The sequence below is a fragment of the Takifugu rubripes genome, chromosome 21 (assembly GCF_901000725.2).
Source record: "Takifugu rubripes chromosome 21, fTakRub1.2, whole genome shotgun sequence".
NCBI lineage: Eukaryota > Metazoa > Chordata > Actinopteri > Tetraodontiformes > Tetraodontidae > Takifugu > Takifugu rubripes.
In genome coordinates, this window is record NC_042305.1 from 13,086,566 (window position 1) to 13,109,453 (window position 22,888).

The window sequence follows — 22,888 nt, forward strand, 5'->3', positions numbered from 1 at the left end:
CACATATCTTTCTAGGTACAGGTTGGTAGTGTGCAATTTTAGTTATATATAATTAACGTCAAGTTTCATTTGCAGCTAATTAAAGACCGTGCTGTATTTAAATTTATTTTAGTCACACTGATATACATGGTGATAAATGCTGAATGTCACTTCCAAAGACTACCGTCCGCACATGCGCAGTATAACTTCAGCATAACGCCAAGGCTGCTGCGACGTTTGGGAAAAATCGGGATCATATTTTGTTTTCTATCCACGTTGAATATCCACTGTCATGATAACGCAATATTCGAGTTAAATCTGTTTGCCATGGCACAAATCGTACTTGCAGTTTATATTTGATCAATAAAACACCAGGTAACGTTCACCTAATATATGTTTAGGTATTCTACACAGCTGCGACGTGCCAGAGTTTTAGCACAGGTGAGTGGTACGAGTTTTCAGTGTGTGCTTGAACGCAGCAGTGACAGTACATTTGACACTTGGACGGAGATCGCGTTTTTACTGTCAACAAACTAAACCAGGCCCTTGTGTTTCCATACCCTTCAACTGGGATATGAAAACTACATTTTTTACAGGGAATATCACTGCAGTTGGGATGTGATCGGGAATACGGACTATGCTGAATGTCGGATGTTTTAATAAAAGCAAGTACAGATATGGAAACGCACGTTTCTACGCCGCTGGACAGAGCGGCGACCGAGCTGACCATTATGGACGTCTACGACATCGCTGCTGTGCTCGGACACGAGTTTGAACGAGTCATTGACAGGTTCGGCTGTGAGCCGCTGGTCGGCCTGGTGCACAAAGTTGTGAGAGTTCTGGAGTTGCTGGAGGCGCTGGTGAGCCGCGGAGGCGCCGCGCAGGAGGCGGACGAGCTGCGCGGGGAGCTGGACCGGCTGCGGCAGGAGCGGAGCGACAGATTCAGGCATGAAAGGAAGCACCAAAAGGTGTGTGTGTGTGTGTGTGTGTGTGTGTATGAATAGATAATGCATTTCAATGGGGTTTTTTTGGGGAAGCGAAGACATTGACAAGACAATTGTTTAGGTCAGGTTAAGGTCAGATTCGGGTAAAGGTTAAGACTAGGGTTTGGTTAGGGTCAGTATAAGCGGCTGGGCTATTCAGCATGTTAGTAGAGGTCTTCACCACCAACATGTCTCTGGTGTACTTGTGCTAAAATCAGGAAAAACATCGATGTTGAGGTCCTGTCGTATATTGATGCAACTCCAGTTGATCCACTCTTTCCCAGTGAATACCAGTTCTCTGCACACTGGTGTTTTTCTCCCTCCCTCAGAATTGTTTTGCTGTTATGTTTAGGAATTAGAATCAGTGGAGGATGTGTGGAGAGGGGAAGTTCAGGACCTGCTCTCCCAAATCTCTCAGCTACAAGCGGAGAACAAGAGGCTGCTGAAGACCCCTCCTCTCAAAGAGCCCCCAATCCACGAGGAAGAGCCAGAGAAGCAGGAGGGTGGGTTGTCTGCAGCTTTTCCTCAGAATTGGATTTTTGACCTTTTTTCTGTACATTTTTCCGAGTGTAATGATACAAAACATGTTTGCTTGTCAGTGAGAATCTCTATATGGGTATTTATCCATTCTGTAGGTGTTCCTATATGTTGCAAAACAGCATGTAATAACATGTAACAGCGGTGGTGAAGAGTGCAGGAGCTTGTAATTTAGGCTATTTTTGAAGCAGACCAAAATATACCGTAGCCCTTGTTCAGACTTTTACAGTAGTGACAGACAGAATTACTGTCTGTACAGTTTCTTTCTTTAAATAAAATACAGAATTCTAAAACTAAAACAGAGTTCTAAAACTAATTCATAGTAGCCTCTATTTAGATTGCAATCATGTGGTTGTGAGTTAAGTGCTTTTTATGATACACACAGGAAGTTTAGAGAAGGAACAGCAGATTATGAAGACGCTCAAAGATTTAGTGGATAAGCAGAGGGACGAAATCCGGGCTAAGGACCACGAGCTGACCAGCAGAAATGAAGATGTGGAGGCGGTGAGAATTAAGGCCCAACACACATGTATCTGAGGGAACGTTGCACTTCAGGGTGACCCTTCTCCACTGTAGCTCCAGATGCAGCAGAGTCGTCTGATTAGGGTCAACCAGGACCTTCGACACAGGGTCGGAGCGATGGAGGCGCGGGGGAAAGTGCTGATCCAGCAGAAGGCCGATCTGGAAGCTGCAGCTCAAGCGCAGCAGCAGGAACTGGGGACGCTGCAGCAGCAGGTGACCAGATTGAGAAAGGAGCTCCAGGGGTGGGAACTGGAGAGAGAGGTCGCCAATGTTCTGCAGCCCTCTCCCGCCGTACCTGAACCACCAGTGGCTCCATCACCTGAGACGCAGGTAAAAACATTTAAAGTAGCTGCAGATATAAATGATGTAAAACTGTGACTGACAGGATCCTTTGCTTTATTTGTTATAAATCTAGTCCCCAGCAGCAGCAGCAGAATCTAACTCACCAATCCAAGCACGCTCAGTGTGGGTGGAGTGTGGCTCCGATCCCAGCTTTGTGGCTAACTGCTATGAGCCCAACAAAACTCTTTATCTGTTACCCAACGGAGACGCCACAGCAGAACGGCTTCTGGTAAAACCTGCCGAACATTCTCCCGTAAAGAGCCGCCCTCTTGCAACGCCCTGTTGTCTAAGTCCTGCCAATTCATTGCTACTGTTGCCTTGTTTGAAGTGAGGAAAGGCCACATGGTAGAGAAGCAGTTAAGAGTGACTCTGCAGTAATGGAAGAGGACCAACCCAACAGCTCTTCTGTGTCGGACCGCTCATGTCATGCAGGTCAAAATGCCGATTCTGTATTTTGCACACAGAACAGGTCGACTGGAGGGGAGCAGGAGGAGGATAAAGACAGCCTAGAGGAGGAGGAGTCCGGCAAAGCCCGCTTCACCCTGCAGGAGCTGCGGGATGTCCTGCATGAGAGGAACGAGCTCAAGGCTCAAGTGTTTGTGCTCCAGGAAGAGCTGATGTATTACAAAAGGTACGTTCACGACTGAAATAGCCTCAACAATCCTGACCAGACAATGACGGTGATGCACTCTTGTTACGCCTTAGCGAGGAGGCCGAAGAGGAGCTCAACTTTGGTTTCCGTGCCCCCTCTCCTCCGCCGACCACCACTTCTACCGACCGCCCCGAATCAGGAATCAGACGCTTGTGAGTCATGAAAGAGTCAGTATTTTATTTACAACTCTGTAAAGCTGCAGCTACGTGTGTGTGGCCAGTTTCCTCAAAGAAGGACAAGGTCTGGGATGTTTCCTTCCTGTTTTACCTTCTATACCACCATTACACCATTTACAGTATCTTTGTGAAAATGATCCCTTTGATTGGTGGGAAATCCGATCATGCTCATGGCCAATATTGAGTGACAAAGATGGTCATAAATGCAGTTTCTCTCCGTTTCCATCTCCGTGCAGGCTCTTCACCGCCATAATGCCGATGGTGGCAGCTGGTTGGATCGCTGATGATCCCACGTTGTTGCCGATCAGGAGACTTCTTTCTTCTGTATGATGTTTTCAACACACCGTGTCAGCACCAACGCACTTGGCCAAAGTTTAAATACCTGAATTATTGCCATCGTTGCTCCTTGTCCAGAGCTTTTATCTGTTTTCTACATTTTGTAGCATTTAAATATATCAGAGCTTTTTAAGACCTGAATTAAAGTGAGGGATAGCTGCTCAGAGGTGGGCCGACTGAGGCACTGTATCAAGGATTTTAGTTTCTTTTTAAGTTATCAGCTGTTACTCTGACTTTTCTGCAACATCCGGTTTCAGATTTCTTCATTGTTTAATCCTATGTTCTAAATAAAAGCTGCTTTATAGAGGGAAAGGGATCTGCCCAGTATCAAGGTTGTTGAAATGATATCAGGAACCCATCATCTCATAGTACATTTCTCTGAATTTCCTTCGAGGTTATTCTGTTAAAGTGATTGCAGTTTAATGACAAAAACGCCATCTGGAATTGTGGCGATGCAAAAAGGATGTCTTAATAACCAACCTGTGCCATGTTGTATTTTGTAAAATAAGAATGTTTTGATGAAATGTAATAAAGCTTAGTTTCCATCATTTGAGTATGTCTTAATATACTGTCGTTAACTGTGTTCCCAATGGAAAATAAACTATTTTGAAGATCCAAGTAAATAAAAAAAGAATTTGATTATTTAGACTTTTGTTAAATCTGTCTCAGTAGTGTCAGTGTCTCAGTAGTTTCAAATTACATCATTTTATTACAATCAAAGATAAATATTCCAATACATCTACTAATATTTAAGTTGTTTATTCGTAAATTGAATAAAAGACAAATAGGTAAATAACTGATATAGAAAAAATAAACAGCAAGTATGACATTTTAAACCATGACTAGCACTATGATAGATGTGGAAATGGTGTTTTATGTGGAATTTACACGTGCCCATTGAAATAATGTATCGCCGGGATAAGCGTCCCCTGACTCCTCTGAGAGTGAGCTCTCTTGACTCATATACGATCTCTGTCCCCACCTGTTGCTAGGATACTCGGCCCTCCTCCCGCTGTCCGCCATTGGTGGGCGAGTGATGAAGGAAGTACAGCGCTTTCTGCCTGGTTACCTTCTGCTTGTAAAGTCTTCAAACTAGGGCAAAAACGAAGAATGCGCTTTTGTAACCTTTTCCGATAGGAGCGGAGCGGGAAAAGTGGACTTTTGTTGGCAGCTTGAAGGAGGTTTGTCGCTCCGCCATGGAGTTCGGTGAAGAGTCATCGCCCGCTTTGGCTTTTGAGAAGGACGTGTTCGAGCTGACTGTGGAAGATGTTTATGACATTTCCTATGTGATCGGGCGAGATTTGCTGAAAATCCGCTGCAAAGGTGAAGAAGTGTCTGATCTGCAGTTCAAAATAGTGCGCGTTTTGGAAATGTTCGAGTCTTTGGTCACCAAGTACAACTTGTCCATTGAGGAGCTGAAAATGGAGCGGGACAATTTAAAGGGTGAACTGGACAGAATCCTCGCGGAGAGATCTTCTGGACAGGACACGGTGAGTTTGGGTGTGTGGTGGCAACCGTGGAAGCTTTAGCTTAGATGGAAACGTGCATATAGATCCACGTATTTAAATGTGACCAAAGCAGACACCGGGGCCGAACCAGATGGTGGTGGACCTGACAGACCCCAACAGGCCACGCTTCACCATGCAGGAGCTGAAGGAGGTCCTGCAGGAGAGAAACCAGCTAAAGGCTCAGCTCATGGTGGCTCAGGAGGAGCTCCAGCTGTTTAAGAGGTGAGGATGGACAATGTCACCACTGTCAGCCATCACGCATTTGTGTCAACGTCTGGGATTCTAATTGTCCTGTCTGCAGCGGGATTCTGCCACAAGCTGAGCCACCCCTGGTGGAAGTGGACCTGGAGACGCCAGAATCCACAGAGCACAATTCAGCCAAGATAAGTGAGATGAAAGAGGAGAGGACCGCCATTGGGAAACTGTGAGTATGGACCTGGTCATTAGCCGAATGCAGCAATCAAACGTTCAAAGTTAATGTTCTCCAGTGGAATGATTGATTTCAGCTTTTCCAGGGTGATGTGGTGTTATTTTGGCAGCAGTTCTAGCTGCTAGTTTGCTCTCACAGCCTTCCCCCCCGTCTCCTAATGATATACATGTGACCCAGTGAATGTGTGCTGATTCAGTGGACGTTTGCATGAGCAGACAAATGAGAAAAAGCCTGAAATTGTTGCCACGTCTGCCAGAATGCTGCTTGGTGTCAGTAACACGGACTTGCAGGAGAAAGAACTACCATCAGTCAGTCGGGGGGGGTTTAACTCTCGACTGTTTCTCTTTGTAGATTTTCATTCAAGCGAAAATGAGGACCGAACTATGCCGGGAGATGGACGGCGTTCATCTGCTCATCACTTTTATCCCAAGTTTTATTTTTTTAAAATAACGGTCGGTTTGACGAGGATTGTTTTCTACCACTCGTTTTAGCTTTGATATATCAAAAAGTAGTTACAGTGTGAATCACGAGTCTTTCCTGGAAGATATCCAGGAATTGGAAGGTTGGATGTTTGTTTATTGCTCTTACAAGATATATATATTTTTTGTAGATTGAAATGGACTTCATGGGACTTTATGTTGGTCCAGTAAGGGCAGTCAGATGAAGGAAAAAAGGCACAACCCCCAATGTTGTTTGATTTTTTTTTTGTTTTCAGCTAGAATGGACTTTAATGTGTCGCAGCAGGTGCTACATTTTAACTCGTGACAGGGTAAACGTGGATATTTAAACCATATATGTAAAAATGAGGTTATGAGGCTGAAGTTCCACCTTCAATCCCACTGCAGAATTATGACTCTATAAAGCTACAGAGCAAATAGGGACAGTCAAACTCATGTGAATTTAAACCTCAACAATGTTTTATTCCCAGACTTAAAGAGCAGGAATTACCCAGAAGCGATTAATTCATTCAAAAAAGGAAATCATTTTGACGTTAAATATTGATTATTAAGGCGGAATACAATTAAAAGGTTGTTTAAAAAAAAAAAGAAACCCTGTTCAAAAACAAATAGATTCTTCATGAATTGAAGGTTTAGTTTATTTTAAAGAGTTTATTAGTATACTTACATGGACATGAAGGAGAGTTCCTGAGGCATTTTTGTTTTTTAAAAAACTATATTCCAAAAAATATAATAACAAATGAGTTCATCAAACGAGCTGCATTGGTGGGTTCAGTATTTGAGCCAAGGATGAGCCAAAACCGAGGCCTTACTGCGGTCGCCATAGTCATACAGCAGTTCCTCGTCTGCTCTGATGTCTCTGGACGCCACCAAGATCAGATGAGGGCTTCCGTTAATGGGGTGCAGCTTCGTCTGGCAGTTTCCAGCTTTACTGTGGTTGACGAGTCTCCCGAGACGGCCCGTTTCCTTTGTAGCGTCCACACTGTTGATGTAAACGAATAAACGCTTCATTTATTAACATTCTGGACATTAAAGAAAAGGTCAGCCTAGCAAAAGAAAGCTGACAACTCTAACAAGATGCTAAATTCTGTATAAAACCAGCTGTGACTCCAATTGAATGGTCACAGCTGAACTTACCAGTAGGTTTTAGTCTGATATTGGAAGTAATACATGTAACAGCCTGTTTTAGGGTCCTCGGCGTACTGGGCTTCTCTTTTCTTGGCCTCGGACAGTTCCAGTAGGTCTCCATGGTACTCCACAACAAAATCTCCCTTCTGGAAGCCATTGAGAGCAAACACCCCTCTTCCTTTTCCTTCTATGTGTCTGACCTGGAAGTATTCAGAGCCCACAAACCCAATCCCAAGAAAATGTTGAGAAAATGTAAATGAAATACTTTAATTGTTTAATTTGTCTGTCAGCTATTATAACAACGTGCACAAAATGCAAAACACATTGAAAGTCTTCACTTTTAAATTACCCTCAATCCATCTTCAGTGCCACTCTTGATTATGCCGTCGAGGTGTCTATGTTCTTCACTCTGTTGGTCATTTGGGAACTGAGTCAAACTTTTTGTGTATACTTTAATAATAAAAACATGGAACAACAAAAAACATTTTTTTTTAAATACACACCTTTAACTCCGACTTGGTTTTTCTGTTACTTCGTCTCACGGGGAAAAAGTCTGTCACTTTTCTATTTTGGGAAACCTTATTGTCTGTTCTAAAAAAAACAAAAAAAAAGTCATGATTTTTCTACTTTTAATGAAAGTTGGAAACGAAACTTAGAGAAAACGCATATACCCAACTTTTTCCCAGTTTTGCGACTAGTTTTACTCCCAGTTTTGGGAGTTGAAACTTTGCTGTGTGCCACCTGTCTGGCATCCGTTTGTGTTGTCGGGTCGACCTGGTCACTATTTTGCTCTCTCATCCCATGACTCTGACAAGCCGTCTCGGTTTTCTGCTCCTGGGACTCACTCTGAGACTTCTCACTGTGTATTTCTAGAATGAGGAGGAGAAAAAGCAGAGTCGTTAATGGTTAAGTAGTGTCATAAGATTTCGGGCCAGTGAACACTGCGGTCATTTACGCAGCGAAGATCTGGTGACCACGCCATGACACAGGCAGATCACGTAATACAAATGTATGGACCCGATCATTCAATGACTTGCCTTTTCTCAGCTTTATGATGTCAGGATTCCTTGCATCGGTGTCAGTTCCTTCCTGAATCGTCAAACTTGAGTTCTCACTGAGGGGGGACTTTGGTTTGTTTAGATGCAGCACAGTTTGGACAGCTGACTGCCCTTTACCTGTGCGATCCTGTAGAGTTCACACGCACATTAGGCCCTGTAGCGTTCACACACATTTACTGAGCACGAGTTTATGGCAAGATGCAAGTCGGCAGGACGTTAGAATAAAAAGCGCACTTGTGCAGACCACAAATCAATCTACATACGGTTCCGTGACCAAACTATGTGCAACAGATTGGGTAGAACAATGTTTAGCTTTGCATTAGTCAGAAAGCATTCCTGACAGCTTTCTATAGATTTAAAAAAGACATAAGTATTTTTTTCAGCTTATGAATTACTCAATGATGTGGTTGTGGTTCATATGTAAAACCAAATATTGTAGGTGTCCAAGCTTGACAGGTATTCTCAGTGGAGAATTATTAACTGGGTACTATGGGAATAAATCCCACCTCCTTTCTGACAGAAATATGTTCTCTTTGAGAAATCCATGTGTAACAGCTACAACACGATGTATCTGAATGGATTCCGTTACGGATTTTAACGTATTGAAATGTTGCTATATGCCAAACTAATCAAAGTGGATTCAGAAAACGTCCCGTTCAAAATTAGACGGCTAGATTCAAACTGTAAAGAGGGCCGGGAATATTCCAACCGATCACATGTGTCCAGTTGCACTGTTATCTAATGCACGTGCTCTTATTGCTGAATTATGATACAAATGTTTCAACAATTGTCAAAATAATTTAAAGCGCTTGGTTTGGTTCCTAAAGATCATGCGCTTGTGAACTTTTCCCGTTCTCACTAAAATGCTGATCCAGCTTTTGAATGTGTGTCAAAAAAGCAAGTTTAATAAATACGGAAAATAAGACATTATTTTTGGGAAAACCCCTCCGTGTTTCAACTATAATGGTGCCATATGTGACGGCCCCTATTCCCTGTTGCACAGGTATTCTACGTGGATGCTGCACATCCGGTGAGTTGGAGCGACAGCTGGGAAGCTTCCTTATTCTATAGATACAGAATAACAGTAACTCCTGGGGACTGTTTCTCTATTTAATACGAAAAGGGGGGAAAGTTTTGTGCCGACCTGCTTTTGGGTGGTGTTAAATAGACACCTATTTTCCTACTGTAAATGTTTAGAACAGAACATACCTGTTCACGAGATGGTTTGTTTTCCTTTGTCTTAGTTTGTACGTCGACCTTTTGTACAGCGGTGTTTTTGGTTCTCAGCAGGTCTTTCCTTCCTTTAAATTAAAAACGTGCACACAAATAAACTAGCACGCTACTGTTAAAACACTGTACAAAACATGTTACTTGCCCGTTTTGACACCAGCTGTTTATAAATTAGGTCCTCTGAAGTCATTTTACGATGCATGTTTGCTTTGTGCCGAGTTACAGTAAACAAATTACATCACGTAAACAAGTTTACCTTTTGCCATGATTCTTTCTCTAATAAAATATGAAGTCGACGGGCTTTTCTCAGTTGTTCTCTTTATCGGCCGACTTTAACTTTGCTAACTTGACTCACGAGAGCGTGGTGGATTTAAAAAGATCACCTTAGGCGTCATTGGCTATTTCGTGCACGTGGGAGGGGCTCGAGCATGAAAACGTGCCCTGTCATTGGCTGCAACACTCATGTCCCACAGCGACCCCATCGGGCAGACTGGCGCCACAACAGCAGTTCTATTGCGAGGCAAGTTCATAGATTTTAAAGATCATGTTCTGGTACAATTGTGTAGGACAGCTGTCCAAGTACAAAAAGATACTTGAGGCATTTTTTGTCAGGTGGTTTGTTATTGGGAAAAAATCCTCTATGCGCATTTTGTTAAAAACATTATGTGTTCTTTTGCCATGGGGATCATAACAGCCGTATTCAGTGTCTTCATTCTCTTCTATCACGTCACAGAATCACCTTCGGGTTTGGGGTCTGCAGCCAGTGCTTCCTTAAACAGTCTTTTTCTCTCAAGGTTCTCATTCACCTTCCTCCTTTTGTCTTGTTTCCTCAGTTCAGACTCTTTTTTCTTTAAAATAACTTCACTGAGTTCCCCCTTTTGCAAAACATCCAGCTTCTCTTTCATGATTTCCCGGGCACGCTTCCTATTGATGTCCACAGATCGGGTTTGATGGCACTGCAGGGATTATACATCAAAGACATAATAACTCAAATTCCATTTATAAACTGTAGGAAATCATTCATCATTACCTTTTCAAATGTTATTTTAATCTTTGAGAGGGTTTACAAAAAATCATTTTTTTTTAAGTTGCTCATTTTTATCCATTTGAACCACATAGGATTTCTGTATTTGTATACACTATTTTAAACACATTTCTATAAGAAAATATCTCCGTAAAACATTTTAACACAATTAAAATCTTAGCATTGTTGGTGGGGAACCATACGACTGAAAACACTAGAAGGGCTAAATTATACAGCTTTGTCTAACTATTTTAGAAACGAACAAATATTAACCTTCACAACAACCCCACTGGGAATGTGTTTGAGCACCACGCAGTTGCTGGTTTTGTTGGTCGCTTGTCCTCCAGGTCCAGATCCTCTCACAAACTGCTCCTCAAGGTCGTCCTCGTTCAAGACAGGGAGATCTATCAACCCCTTTTTACTGGCTGCGAAAAGACACGGAAGCCCAGATGGATGCGGCCTTAGCAGCAGGAGAATATTGGAAGAACCTGTGAATGCGACACGACTGGTCACCCTGTACATGATCGGGAGGAGACGTGACATCGCCATCCTTAAAATAAGTTAAAAAAAAAAAAAAATCCAACGATGTTGTAGATATTAATCTGTTGTGGGCGTCATGACACAGAGGAAAAATAAATTTCTAAAAGAGGAGACACTGTTTTTGAATTTTCTCTGTGGTTCACGACCCCATCTTTAGTTCATGTTTTGTTGGGTTCCTGACTTCTGGTATTTTATTCATCAGCCAATCAGCAACCGCTATTTTCTTCTTCTTGGCCAGAATAACAGGTTGGTGCGACTCTCTGCTGCCGCCACATGTCGAGTCTTTGAACCAAAAAGTGTGATTTTGATCAATTCGATCGATTTAAGTTTCTTAGAATTTTCCAAAATTTCCTACGCAAAAACGGCAATGTAAAGATAAAAATAATACCCCCCCTTCACCAAAAAAGAACATTCAAAGTGAACATTTTAGAATTGTTTACAGAATTGTTTAAAGACGATGGGTTGAGATGTATCTGCAAGTGACGCTATAATTTGGACTTTAGACCCTGTCCTTCAGGAAACGTGACAGTGGTGAGAACTCTTTCAAATAGACCTTTTGATTTATGCAGGCAGAAAAATGTTAACCACATCTTTATTACTCAGATTGTGTGTTAAGTAAATATCTTCTGTGGGCTAACGCTAATCGGTAAAAAAAAAGAGTCATATTTTAATGACAGACCTTTTCAAAGAAACAAAGCTAGTTTGTATCTGCAAATCATATTTGCTGAAATATTTTGATTATTTTCCCTCAGTTAAAATTCAATTCAAATGAAAGTAACTATTACGTTGAACCTAAGCAGAATGCATCAACTGTCTTTAATATGTATATATATATTTAACATAAATTATTTAAACTACAGATTTTATTTATTTTTCAAACTAGAATTTGGTATGAAAACGTGACGTGGCACGAAGGCAATATTTTTGCAGGAATGTTGAGCAAAAGAAAAAAAGCAACCTTTCAAGCGGTCGTTACAAGTCGGCATGCGGAATTGCGCAACCTCTTGTCAAACGAGAAGTGATGGATTACATATGTAATTGCCAGCAGGGTGCGCCACACTGCCAAAACTCCTGTAGTTTGACTCACAGTTTGGTAAAACTCTCGGAAAGAGAGCCAAACACCGGAAACGATTGAGGTTTTTAGATTTAAGCCATAAATCAATTCTGTCGCTTGTTAATGGTCTTTTACAGGTCATTTAATTTGTAAAATGCTGACACGTCTAGTCATAAAATGAGTTGGGTATGGCACAGGTTCGATGTCTTTAACGTTTCAAACCTTTCACTTCCCCAAATCGGTGTCGCGCTATGCTTTTATTTTGAAAAGCAAACCGGAAGCTAGGCTCTACTCGACCGTAACTTTAGGGTTCCGCGTCGTGCTTGAAGGACTGTGAAGTCTTGCAGCGGCTTCAGACTTTAGGAGAGACAACTTACGATGGCGACTGCTCTCCATTTAGCGTCTCTTCGCTCTTTCTGGTTCTCCGGACGGCCACGACAAGGCCCGCAGTGAACTTACAGACGAGCACCTTCCCTTTGTTATCCAGAGCGAGCCACATCGCGCACCCCTGACAGGATACTGGTTATTCAAGGACATTTTAACGTAACCAGTGCCTCCTTTGCTTTTTCTGACGTTCGTGGAAATACGGCGTGTGTGCCTCGGTGCAGTGATGTGGCCGGATTCTCTAAACACTGACAGAGACGGCGTTTGGCACTATGCAAATTAACACGCCCGACATGATGAGGTTTCTCTACGCGTCATATTTACATGTCGCAGCCCTTCCTCCGCCGAAGGGCCAACAGCCAGCGACGTGAGGGGTAATCTTCCTGGCACTGTTTACTCGTCCATTCTCATCATGGCATCGTTTTCGGACTCGGTCGCCTCGCAGGATTTCTAGTGCCAGAAGAGGAAAAAACAGGGAAAGAGAGAGGAACCGCGTCGCTTGTGAAGGCGGTGACTCTTAAAGGTGGAGAGAAGGCCAGTGAACTTTGATTTGCAGAGTGCACAGAAGTGGCGGAGCCCGAGTTGCATCACTGGCGTGCATCAGGTCCAGGTATGTGACGAGCATTGTAAAGCATCAATTTGACATTACCGTGCTGCCATGTTGCTAGGTAACTAACTGGATTCTGGTTCAGTTTTGGTCATCCCGCTTCTGGAGACGCGCCACGTCAATAAAGGCTTCCTTCACAGGTTCTGGCACCGTGCTCATCGCTGCTATGACTGTCCGAATTTGTGGAAGCGTTTAGTGCGTCTAGAAAACTGCAACCTGTTTCAAGCCCCGAAGCCTGGCAGCTTCTTCCTTTTGCAATGTTTGCCTCCATGCTGACGTCTTTAAGTTATTACAATAATATAATAGAAGCACGAGAACTATGTGCAGTAACCTGAATCATCATATTTTACTGCAACAATGGGGGTGCTGTCATTCCAGATTTTTTTTCCTTTTGTCACCCCACTGGTGCATTTAAATGGGATTTTATGACTTTCAACACCGAGTGACTCCAGTTGACTCAGCATTGCCAGGTTGAGTCACGCTGGCCTCCATCGCCCAGAGGAGCTGACCCACTCCCTACCTTCCGGTAAACACATTATGACTTGGTAATAACAGTTAACAACAGGACAGATTTGTAGTGTCGTGTTCCCAGAGACGGAGCCTTACGAGAGCAAGGCTGCCGGCAACTATTTCCACAAACAAAAGATTCTATCAAGTGCTCGGATTTCGCTGCATGTTGTTTTCGGGCTGAGGAACGCTGGAATAGTAACACAGCAACCCTGGCGTGTTGCAACTTGTGTCTGGCTTCCTGCTGGTGAGGGTTGTCTCAACTACTCTACGAACTAGTTATCATTGGTTTGGCACTATTGAAGGAACATAATGCGGAAGTGGTGAACTTTAGCAGCTCCTCATTAGGTTATTTCCCAGGGCAGTCGTGCTTTGCCCCCTTTACTTGCATCAAACTTTTGTTTACTGAGCGTAGAAAATGCGTGACGATAAGACCTTTTCTGGTGACGCTCATCTGTGAGGAAACGCACCCCGTCTGGTGCTGCTGCTCTTCAGTCACTGGAGGGCTCTTCTAAAGATAAAGGACTCGAAGCGAAGGCCATCGATCATAACATCGCTGTTTACCCAGAATTCAAGTCTTCCTTGGTGCTGCCTCAGACTCTTAAGACTTTTCATATAAACGCGGGAGCTCCTGAAGACACTCGCCTAACCTGTTTTTCTGTTGTGAAACTAGCCCATACCAGAGACGGGGGAAAAAACTTACACATGAGGGAGACAGATTTACGTCGAAAGCATAGAGTTGAACATAAGAGGCAGCAGTTTGTTCAGCTCCAGAAGGCGTTGAGGCTGTATAGTTTAGACAGGTTTTTGCCCTCACGCTCTCTCTTTAATCTACGTTGGATCTTGTTTGTGCCGAGGAAGCAGCCCTGATGTCCTTTAAAAGCTATCGCAGAGAGGAAAGTGCAGACGTAGGACCCTGCTTGATAGAAAAAGAGGAGGCATTTCCAGCTGCATCTCTTTGTTTTGGGCTGTTGAGCTGGAGAAGGTTGTCTATGCCCGAGTACCAACATTACCATCAGTGTGAGAGAGAATATGCAAATCCAGGTTGTGTATTTGTTTGAATGGAAAATTCCTCACAGAGGATTCTGTCCTTGTGTGCTTTATTCTGTGGCTTTGTTTAAGTATTCATAGCAGAGCGACTGTTTACTTGTTGTCTTTTTATTCTGACATGCGACAGGTCCTCGCTCTGCTACAGCTCACAGTTTGCTCATGATAATCCAATAGCTTGTGCCAAACGTCCCTTCGCTGTTCTGACATAAGGAACGCACAGCAATGCTGTCGCCGAGGAAGTGAGACGGGCGCTCTTCCTGTTGCTTTCCGTTTGAATGACTGGCGCTGCTGCTCACCACATCTCTTGGTTTGGCGTCTGCGCTTGAGCTACTTATTGGAGATGAGTTTGCCGTTGCAGGAAGAGAAACCGCGCTCAAAAGAACGGCTTTGATGTAGCAGCAGCAGCACAATGGGCTCTAAGTCACTGATTCAGCTCTACCTTCCTGTATTTAAGAGCCCCCCCCATCATTTAAATCATGTTGTTTAAGCAGAAGTGCAGCTTAATCTTTAATGAAACCAAGCTGCTGTATGTTGATCCCCCTTTAATATCCTGCCACCACACAGCATTACACCCTGACGTTACACCCACCCAAGGCAAAGGTGACGGTGTATTTGGTTGCCAGGAAAAGCTGATAGGATGTTGTTGATAGCGTTAATGAGCAGTTGTACAGTTGTGACACAAATGTACAGGGAAGATTTATTATGTCGTGCTCATTAATAAATGAGATAAACGGAGCTAATGGGTTATTAGAGACTTTGACAACTAATTATCGGCACAGATTTAGATTTTTATGAAAGAAATGCAAAGAGTAAAGATCTTAACTTGCACTTTGAACTCATCTGACGTTGTCAACAGCAAAAAAGGAATATTATCCATCGCTGCTCCCTCGAGGGTACAGAAATATGAGGTTCATGCAATCTTATCAGCCACAACAGGCCAATAACGTTTGCTTATCAGTCAGATTTACAGTGGCCACAAAGAAAAGGCTGAATAATCAATTTACTGCTGCCTTGCAGAGACTTTTGTCGTCTTTGGGGCAGACTCTTCTGAGGGGTTTTAGCAGCGATTGCATTTTCTGTCATGAATTTTTAACCCAACACGGAAGTCTTGTGTTTGACCGTTGGCTCTGGACTCTTACGCATTATCTGTTGGAGCACGTTATCGTTATCGTTTGTCGTCAGTTTGCAACGCTCAGATGGGGACTGCTGCAACGGTCACCAGTGACTGATTCCGGTGTGACAGTGTGAAATGTAAATATCTTTTTTTTTTTCACCAACAGTCAGGATTTTTTTTAACTTGGAGGTCGGAAGCAGGACTAATATCTTCTGTTGTGCCGGGCCTTACTCAACCTTATCGGTGCACCTCAGCCATCCAGGTCATGGTCATCTGATCTGGCTGCTTTTTTTAATTCTTGAAGAATTTTCTAAAGTTGCCTTTGACTTCAGAGGATGTTTAAAATGAAGACCTCAATGACTGCCTGTTTTAATCATTCCAGCAGCTTTAGGAGTTGAACACAAGTCCCGGGTAGACAATTCATAATGTTCTCGAGGCACGGCCACTGATGCGTTGCCAACTGGGTAATTGGGTGAGCATCTGATTTGTCTTTAATTAATTGAAAAACGAGGCATCCATGTTTCAGTTGAGCCTTCGTCTTGCACCTGGATGCCAGCCAGCTGGGCCTGAACGGAACGTTTTGACTCCTCCATCGTCACGGAGCCCCTTCGCTCTCAGAGCAGGTGATGTCGACGACGGGGACGAGGACGATGACGCTGGGGGACAAACTGTTCTCTTGCTGTTCCTAATGAGCCGACTGATGAATGGCACATCCTCACTAATGTTCCAGCACTTGTGTTGTCTGGGTAATGAGACGAAGACAAAACACTTTGTTCAGGATGCGCTGGCGCCTCGTCTGTTAGGACGCCGGTCCCTGTGACGATGTGGGTGAACCCCAGGGAAAAGCCCAGGTCAACCACCATCCCCCATCCCTACATGAGTTTAATTTAAAAAAAAAAAATCTGTGGATTTTTTGGGTTAAAAATGAGGTGGAAAATACCGTCCAGTGTGTTTTCTCTCACCAAAAGCTTTATCTCCATCTGTTTCTGTCAGGATGTGCTGAATCCCTGGAACTCTCCTATTGGCTAATCTAATTTGGAAGGCCCATTGACTGATATGAATGTGAAATTCCGCTTGCACCACCCTGTAATTCACCACTACCGATTAGCGGAGTGCATCGTCTCCATCTTTCAAGCGTGCACATGAATTTCCAGTCTATGCGTTTCCCACTGCGGTCCATATCACGGCCTACATATGCCGTTTTCTGTTTAGATTCTGTTTTGTTCCCTCACATCCTGGGCCCTGAAGCGCCCGCTGACTCACATGCATCACGCAAAATGAAAATGACAGCGTTGTTTCACGTCACGTGACCTCCACACTCCACTTTTTCCAGTAACTCAGAATACCTGATTTCTCTGGGTCTAAAAAAAGACTTCCGCAGACTTCCCTTAGTCCCGCTCCTTCACCCTTTTTCCTTTTGTTCCTCTTTGTATACAGGCTTTTACTGGCATGCCTCACTGCGTCATGGCCAGCCGAAGCCCCTTGTCTTCACTGGAAGTGGGTTGTCTCTGTGAGAGAGATGCCAGAATATTTTGATGGAGAGTATCTGGTTTTACAGGCTCTGGGGTTGTTAATGAAATCCCAGGGTGATAAAGCCCGCCTTTCCACAGAGAAGCAAACCTGACCTCAGAGCCCATTGAAATGTTAGCCAAAGTCACAGGGCCACGAGCATCTTTGAAAATGACCTTTTATGGTCAGTCTGAGAGACAGCTTCTGTCTTTGGTCACTGGGTAGAAAGCTGTTGGAAAAGCCTGCGTTGTTCAGGCTGCTCAAGAGGGTTGATTCACCAAATGGCAGATGGCTTCGGCTTTTTACAAGCAGCTCCCTTATCTTTGATAGCTAATTTACCCCGATGCACGTCCTCCTCTAATTGAACACAGGCCCGCTCGTTGAAATGATGACTCCGTAATCCAATTTGCTTTTAATCAATGTAGCAGTGCATTTATGAAACGCTGGCAGAGGCCATGGTAAACATGATTTAAAGGGTTGTTCCTACATCCTTCCTTTGTCAACATTTTTGAGCTGAACAGCTTTATTGCCGCACCTGGGTAGGGTTTCTCTGCGCTGAGCAGGATTGGACAGGCTGGTATGCATCCAGAACCATTTTAGACGTGGAAAGTTATTCAGTTACACATGCACACGTACACACTCTCTCACTCGCTCTCTGGGTTTCTCACTTCTTTAATATACTTTTTATCTGACGCTTGAATGCCAGATTTATCCTGTGCCTCTGCACAATAATATGACTTGTAGCTATGAGAAATATAGCCTGTATAAACTATTTATAACCTCCTTTAAAGCTTCCAATAAAGCTGTGATAAACCCTGCAATTCACAGCAACCTGTTTTTTGATTGCGATAAATATCGAAGCGGTTCATGGGGACACTGGAGTTTCCAAGAGACGGTGTTGGAATCTGGATGTTGTCGTTTGGAAAGGATAAAGGTGCAGTGCTGGAGAAGCTGTGAGATCAGATTCACAGGAGGAGAGTATCAGTCCCTTCAGCATCTGGGCTCCACTTTAATAGCCACTCTGACTTCATCTTGGCACCCGCTAAGGAAAGGCCTCTCAGTGTCTCCATGGTAACTTCCTATTTAAACAGCGATGAAATTATTAAAGTGGCAAGAAAGGGAATACAGGGAAAACATTTCTTTTATTCTTAGTGGTAAAGCAACCTCTTGATGTGTTCTGGATGTCCTGCTTTTTGATTTAGCAAGCTTTTTTTCATCCTTAAATCACACGAGGTGTATTCTGGTTTGGAAGATCTTCATAAATACTCTCATCACATTTGAAAGCCTTTGCACAAACGTGTGTGATTAATAGGAGCAGAGATCCAGGGAACTCTTTAAGTTTTTATTTTTGCAGCAGTAAGGTCTGCAGTGATCTGAATCCACACCTACAGGTGAAAGGCAGAGATGATTGAGAGAGTTTGTCAAAATCTACAAAGCATTTCATGCTCCCGGGCCTGTAGGGTGCAGGAGTCAGTTAATGGGATGGATAAATGGGATGGAGTTATGTATGCTCCCCCTTTCTCTGTCTGCCCAGGTTACATAAGACTGATTCAGCTGATTCGGTGCGTCTGAGCACTTGGAGGGAATGACGGCCAGCGCAGATCCTCATTTAACCTCGGCGCATAACTGATTAATCCAAGTGTAATTTGCATGTAAGGTCATCTAATTTTGGATTTCAGAGTGAAGCATGGTCTCAATTAGAGCGGGTGTTGGTATGTTTTCAGTAAATTACAGGCTGAGCAACGCTGAGGCTTTATAAAGCAGTGGGTCCATTAATTAAATCAGCTTAAAGTTATTGGACATCAAATATATTTAGGTGCAATTTTAATTACATGCGGGTGCGAGGCGGTGGGGGTTTAAAGGGGCGAGATCATCCACAGCGCAACTTTTTAGTCACACTATATATACTGAAGGAGTGAATCCGAGTTGCTCTGCTGTCTTCATAACACCTTATTCCTGGCAGTTGCCGTGCACGGTTCTTGTTCGCCCTCTCTCCGGGTAAACGAGGATCTTTTTTAGAAGCAGCTCTACTGTAGGAGGATGTGGGGAAGGAGGAGGAACACAATGGAGGAGATGCTCACGGGGTGTTGAGTATTTTTAGCGATTCCTTATGCTGGAATGATGAGTAAAAGCACAAGGGCAGGTTGTGCATCCCACGTCCTCATCCCGGTGGAGGAGAATACAGCCCTAAGGGACAGAAAGGGATGGCCTTGTTTTAAGGTGCATCATGGGAATATGTTATCAATTTTGTATGCAGATCACACTGTGATCGTCTTCATTTTTTGTGTTTCTCCCTTGGAGATATTTATTAGGACGTATCTATGTATCTGTTTGGTAGGAACCACTCAGGAAGTTTCCCCACGCTCCCACTTCACTTCAGTTCGTCGCCCCATGCGGGACAGCTCATAAAACCACTGGGTGGCTTTTTTATTATGGAAACAAGAGCAATGTTTGCTCTTCCTTCGGCTTTATTGTCAAGTCAAACAAGTTCCTCCATCCCAGCTGCACATATATTGTAAAGAAATACTGTTGTCAGTGCCCCCATCCAGCCTGTAAAAGGTGAAACCTTCCCCCCATCAGGGGGAAATGTGTTTGTCTGAGGCCCTTCAGATTCATACTGTAGCAGCAGCTTCCCAGGTTTTCATCCAAGGGCTTAGTATCGATTTCAGGAGATGGATGAAGGCAGGAATAAAGGATGGAATGCAGTTTGTATTGGCAAAATGAATTTCATTTTCAGCATCCGTTGTCTGAAACGTGCTCCTCGTTCTCTTCGATCGTTGCAGGTGGCTGCTAACTCTCTCGCTATTGACAGGGAGCGCGCTGGCTCCAGCATTGTCTTAAGCTTTTTGACATTTTAAATGGATTGGCGGGTAAGCCCATCAACTCAATCAAGGCCTCCTGTCACGCGCCGTAACTGCCGCCCGCAGCTGTCGCAGACGGAGTTACAGTTTCAAGGTGGCGCAACGTGAGACCGATATGTGGTATTTCAGGCAGTCTGGGGTGAATATTTTCCATGTGTAATTTAAAGGTTGTCACTCATGGGGGAACCCTCGCTCCCTGCGCACCGGCCTCTCTATTGCTAAATTTAAAGAAGCGCTTTGATTGTGGTAAACCCCTCCTGTTAGTTGGCACCTCCCTCCTCGTCTTCAGAGCTGTTGTGTCAGTAACAGAGCCCAGCTGTCCCGCGGTTGAATTTACTGGTGAACATATGGCCTTCAGTCTTAAGGTATATGTTGCACTTTCCATTATAGTCATCTCCACAGTGTATAGAGTGCTGGTCAGATGCAGCATGTGTGCAATCACTGCTGTGCGCTGCAGTATAAAAGAGCTGGCTGGATGCACAGCACTAATATTTGCTGATAACAACCCTGTTGCGGTGTTTTATTTAGAGGCTGTGATTGCCCAAACATGTGGTAAAGCCAGATCAGATAGAACTAAAATGAAAATGCTAAATCCAGATTATGCTCGGGTGTGTAATTTATTAAATAATTCGAACACGGCTAACACAAAAGCTGCCTTAGGGGTCTGTTTGTCCAGCCGCGTAAACATCTGGATGAAAATGGGAAAATTAACCTGGGTCCGGTTTAGTCCGACTGCTCCTGTTTACATCTGTGAGGCTTTAGGGTGTGGAGCATAATCCAGTCTTTGCTTTGTGAAGTAGCCGCTCTCATCCCTCCTTGCCGAAAGGTTGTACAGGTGTGCACATCCTCCTTCATGCAGGTTCTACGGCTCAGCATCACGTCGAGTTGGACTGACCCTAAATAGTTCTCATTGTACACCATAATTTGATGATTTTTATGAGATTCTGAATGGATGGGAATGTAAATAACGTGGTTATAAATATGCTCCACACCGCTGCTGCTGCTTCACTGCTTTTTCTGGGAAACAGAAGAGAGTTCCCAGTGCTTCTGCATTCCTACCGCTGGCCGTGGTTCACGCGCGAAGAAGCAAAACATAAATGTTGTTCATTGTGAATCATTTCGGATCCTCCCCGGTCGATGCCGACGCAGGAACATCGGAGGCTGCATTGTCATGAGCGCTGTGCAGCAGCGTGTGCTGCTATTGCGTCATTGCCTAGAGGAGGAGGGGGGCAGCGGCTGTATTTTTAGAAGGGAATGGGCATATTCTCTGAACGAGCAACGTCAAGCTTGCGTATGCTATGATTATTGTGACCGAGCTATTTTTATGCTGCGAGAGAGGGAGGGAGGGCTCTTTTTTCTGGGTCAAGCACTGTGCAAGTAGTCTCTCGAGCCTGCAGGTGGATGGAGTGTTACAGGTCCTATCCTGCGACCATCGTCTGCACACGTTATCCAGAAAGGATTGGGGAGAGGCTTAATGGGGGTTTTTAGTGGATGATCTTTTAAAGATGTGATCAACAAATGTAAAAATATCGTCCAACAGTGATTGAAATGTTCTGAGGAAAAACCTAAATAGTTGTGAATTGAGAGTAATGGTGTCCTGCCACTTGTTTGGATGCTATGTACACAGATGTCAAAGTAGTATTTAATGTTTTTAAATAGGAAAACTAATAATCCTGCTATGCAGCTGGTCTCATAATTTACATGAATCAACGTCACTCAAATCCCCGCACTGCATAATCTTTTCTAGGCTCCTAATACTTCCTGCTGGAGTGCCAGGTTATGACTATGCAAGTCTCTGCGTAGCTCTTGGTTACAGGTTTTTCCCATCCTTAATATTCCCCGTAGTGCGTATGTCATTATTGCCAGTTTGTGACATCTTGCTATAAACATATACATTCATATGATACGTATAGAAACTAGAAAAGATCACTTTGACCTTCCCATTGACATGCAATGACATGTACGGGTCTCTCTGGTTCTTCCCCTCCCGGCTTTTCTCCGGACCGCTGCAGGTTAGCCCAGTTTAATCCCTGCTTTTCCCAACTGTGCAGTTATTTTTACGTGGCTTTCTGCTCTGAATTTTTTTTTTCTGTCTGCGTAGGCAAAAGATACGACCTAAAAATGTATAGAAGGCAACGCTCAGTTGAGTTATCCAGAGCACGTCCCTGTTGGACGGGGGAGAGGCAGATTAACCTGACTGCATCTCTGCACTGGCTCCGCTTCAGTAAGCTTCGCAGCTAAACATGTCTTCAGAGGGGAGCGTTTTTAGCTAGCGACTCAGTGCAGACGTAAGTGTGGATATGTGAGATTACACCGAATGAGCCGATGCCAGATATTACGCTGGTGCTATCCTGTTGTAAATGTTATCTCATCCTGAACTCTGCACTCCGCTTTCACCAGGACCATCTGAAAACAAGCTCAATAGCAACTGCGAAGCCGTTTATTTAGACTTTAATGGTCCATCAAAAGCGTGTGCTGCTGTGATGACTGAGGTCACCAATACATAAATGTTAAAATAAATGTTATTGCACTCGTCGTGGTCTCGCTCAGTGTTTTGGAAACCTGTGGTTTGTGGTGCAGCTCCAGAACACCGACATGTTGATAATGTACGTATATCCCACGCCCACCCCCTATCTGCCCAGTGGTGTGGAAACAATGCACCACGCATTTCTTAGGCTGCTATTTGTGAAGCCTCGATTGTGCACAGGGGGGCTCTTACGATGTTGCGTAATGTTCCCCACTCAGCCGTAATCCTTCTTATGCTGGGTGAGCCCCTCATGTGATGGTGCTGAAGGGCCGGGAGAAACTGGGTGGTTATAGAGGCGTCAGCAGGCTGCTTTCTGTGGACCCCACCCACCCACACACACACACACACACACACAAAGCTTTGTCCTGCGTA

General features: G+C 44.0%; 5 protein-coding genes across 14 annotated transcripts in view; 3 read left to right on the forward strand and 2 right to left on the reverse strand.

Annotated features, from left to right (window-relative positions):
* Positions 1-54: 54 nt before the first annotated feature.
* LOC101068724 (RILP-like protein 1) lies at positions 55-4,140 on the forward strand. The gene is made up of 8 exons (XM_011615679.2): positions 55-947; positions 1,315-1,465; positions 1,885-2,003; positions 2,076-2,351; positions 2,437-2,592; positions 2,828-2,994; positions 3,069-3,167; positions 3,428-4,140. The coding sequence occupies exons 1-8, from the start codon at positions 624-626 to the stop codon at positions 3,519-3,521; spliced, it is 1,386 nt and encodes a 461-aa protein (XP_011613981.2). The 5' UTR covers positions 55-623; the 3' UTR covers positions 3,522-4,140.
* A 402-nt stretch (positions 4,141-4,542) lies between these two features.
* On the forward strand, positions 4,543-7,371 carry rilpl2 (Rab interacting lysosomal protein-like 2). 2 transcript variants are annotated; one of them, XM_011615680.2, is made up of 4 exons: positions 4,543-5,017; positions 5,106-5,257; positions 5,337-5,459; positions 5,817-7,371. In XM_011615680.2, the coding sequence occupies exons 1-4, from the start codon at positions 4,724-4,726 to the stop codon at positions 5,836-5,838; spliced, it is 591 nt and encodes a 196-aa protein (XP_011613982.1). In that variant the 5' UTR covers positions 4,543-4,723; the 3' UTR covers positions 5,839-7,371. The 2 variants fall into 2 exon arrangements, with proteins under 2 accessions (XP_011613982.1, XP_003974933.1); XM_003974884.3 differs by having other exon boundaries at positions 5,109-5,257.
* Positions 6,533-9,808, reverse strand: kmt5ab (lysine methyltransferase 5Ab). The gene is made up of 8 exons (XM_011615681.2): positions 9,596-9,808; positions 9,319-9,410; positions 8,089-8,236; positions 7,728-7,920; positions 7,555-7,642; positions 7,401-7,460; positions 7,061-7,251; positions 6,533-6,905 (listed from the first exon to the last, which is right to left on the reverse strand). The coding sequence occupies exons 1-8, from the start codon at positions 9,603-9,605 to the stop codon at positions 6,695-6,697; spliced, it is 993 nt and encodes a 330-aa protein (XP_011613983.2). The 5' UTR covers positions 9,606-9,808; the 3' UTR covers positions 6,533-6,694.
* Positions 9,809-9,940: 132 nt separating this feature from the next.
* mtrfr (mitochondrial translation release factor in rescue) lies at positions 9,941-11,113 on the reverse strand. The gene is made up of 2 exons (XM_003974954.3): positions 10,637-11,113; positions 9,941-10,295 (listed from the first exon to the last, which is right to left on the reverse strand). The coding sequence occupies exons 1-2, from the start codon at positions 10,910-10,912 to the stop codon at positions 10,062-10,064; spliced, it is 510 nt and encodes a 169-aa protein (XP_003975003.3). The 5' UTR covers positions 10,913-11,113; the 3' UTR covers positions 9,941-10,061.
* Positions 11,114-12,261: 1,148 nt separating this feature from the next.
* Positions 12,262-22,888, forward strand: part of LOC101069404 (membrane-associated phosphatidylinositol transfer protein 2-like) — a 29,455-nt gene continuing 18,828 nt past the window's right edge. For 8 of the 9 annotated variants that reach the window (XM_029829344.1, XM_029829348.1, XM_029829346.1 and 5 more), the window contains exon 1: positions 12,262-12,951. The gene's annotated coding sequence lies outside the window, so the exon portion shown is untranslated. Of the gene's footprint in view, positions 12,952-13,326; positions 13,475-22,888 lie in introns of all 9 variants that reach the window. The other variant, XM_029829345.1, reaches the window with a different exon arrangement.

What these genes read in the sequence shown, in the direction of transcription:
- LOC101068724 (XM_011615679.2), top strand. Translation starts at nt 624, where the DNA reads ATGTCGGATGTTTTAATAAAAGCAAGTACAGATATGGAAACGCACGTT. An exon ending in GAAATGAAGATGTGGAGGCG is followed by an intron (nt 2,004 to 2,075) that starts GTGAGAATTAAG and finishes TCTCCACTGTAG; the next exon opens with CTCCAGATGCAGCAGAGTCG. An exon ending in CTCCATCACCTGAGACGCAG is followed by an intron (nt 2,352 to 2,436) that starts GTAAAAACATTT and finishes TTATAAATCTAG; the next exon opens with TCCCCAGCAGCAGCAGCAGA.
- rilpl2 (XM_011615680.2), top strand. Translation starts at nt 4,724, where the DNA reads ATGGAGTTCGGTGAAGAGTCATCGCCCGCTTTGGCTTTTGAGAAGGAC. An exon ending in GATCTTCTGGACAGGACACG is followed by an intron (nt 5,018 to 5,105) that starts GTGAGTTTGGGT and finishes ATGTGACCAAAG; the next exon opens with CAGACACCGGGGCCGAACCA. An exon ending in GAGCTCCAGCTGTTTAAGAG is followed by an intron (nt 5,258 to 5,336) that starts GTGAGGATGGAC and finishes TCCTGTCTGCAG; the next exon opens with CGGGATTCTGCCACAAGCTG.
- kmt5ab (XM_011615681.2), bottom strand. An exon ending in AAACCAAGTCGGAGTTAAAG is followed by an intron (nt 7,461 to 7,554) that starts GTGTGTATTTAA and finishes AATGACCAACAG; the next exon opens with AGTGAAGAACATAGACACCT. An exon ending in GCACTGAAGATGGATTGAGG is followed by an intron (nt 7,252 to 7,400) that starts GTAATTTAAAAG and finishes GAATACTTCCAG; the next exon opens with GTCAGACACATAGAAGGAAA.
- mtrfr (XM_003974954.3), bottom strand. Translation starts at nt 10,912, where the DNA reads ATGGCGATGTCACGTCTCCTCCCGATCATGTACAGGGTGACCAGTCGT. An exon ending in CCAGTGGGGTTGTTGTGAAG is followed by an intron (nt 10,296 to 10,636) that starts GTTAATATTTGT and finishes TAATCCCTGCAG; the next exon opens with TGCCATCAAACCCGATCTGT.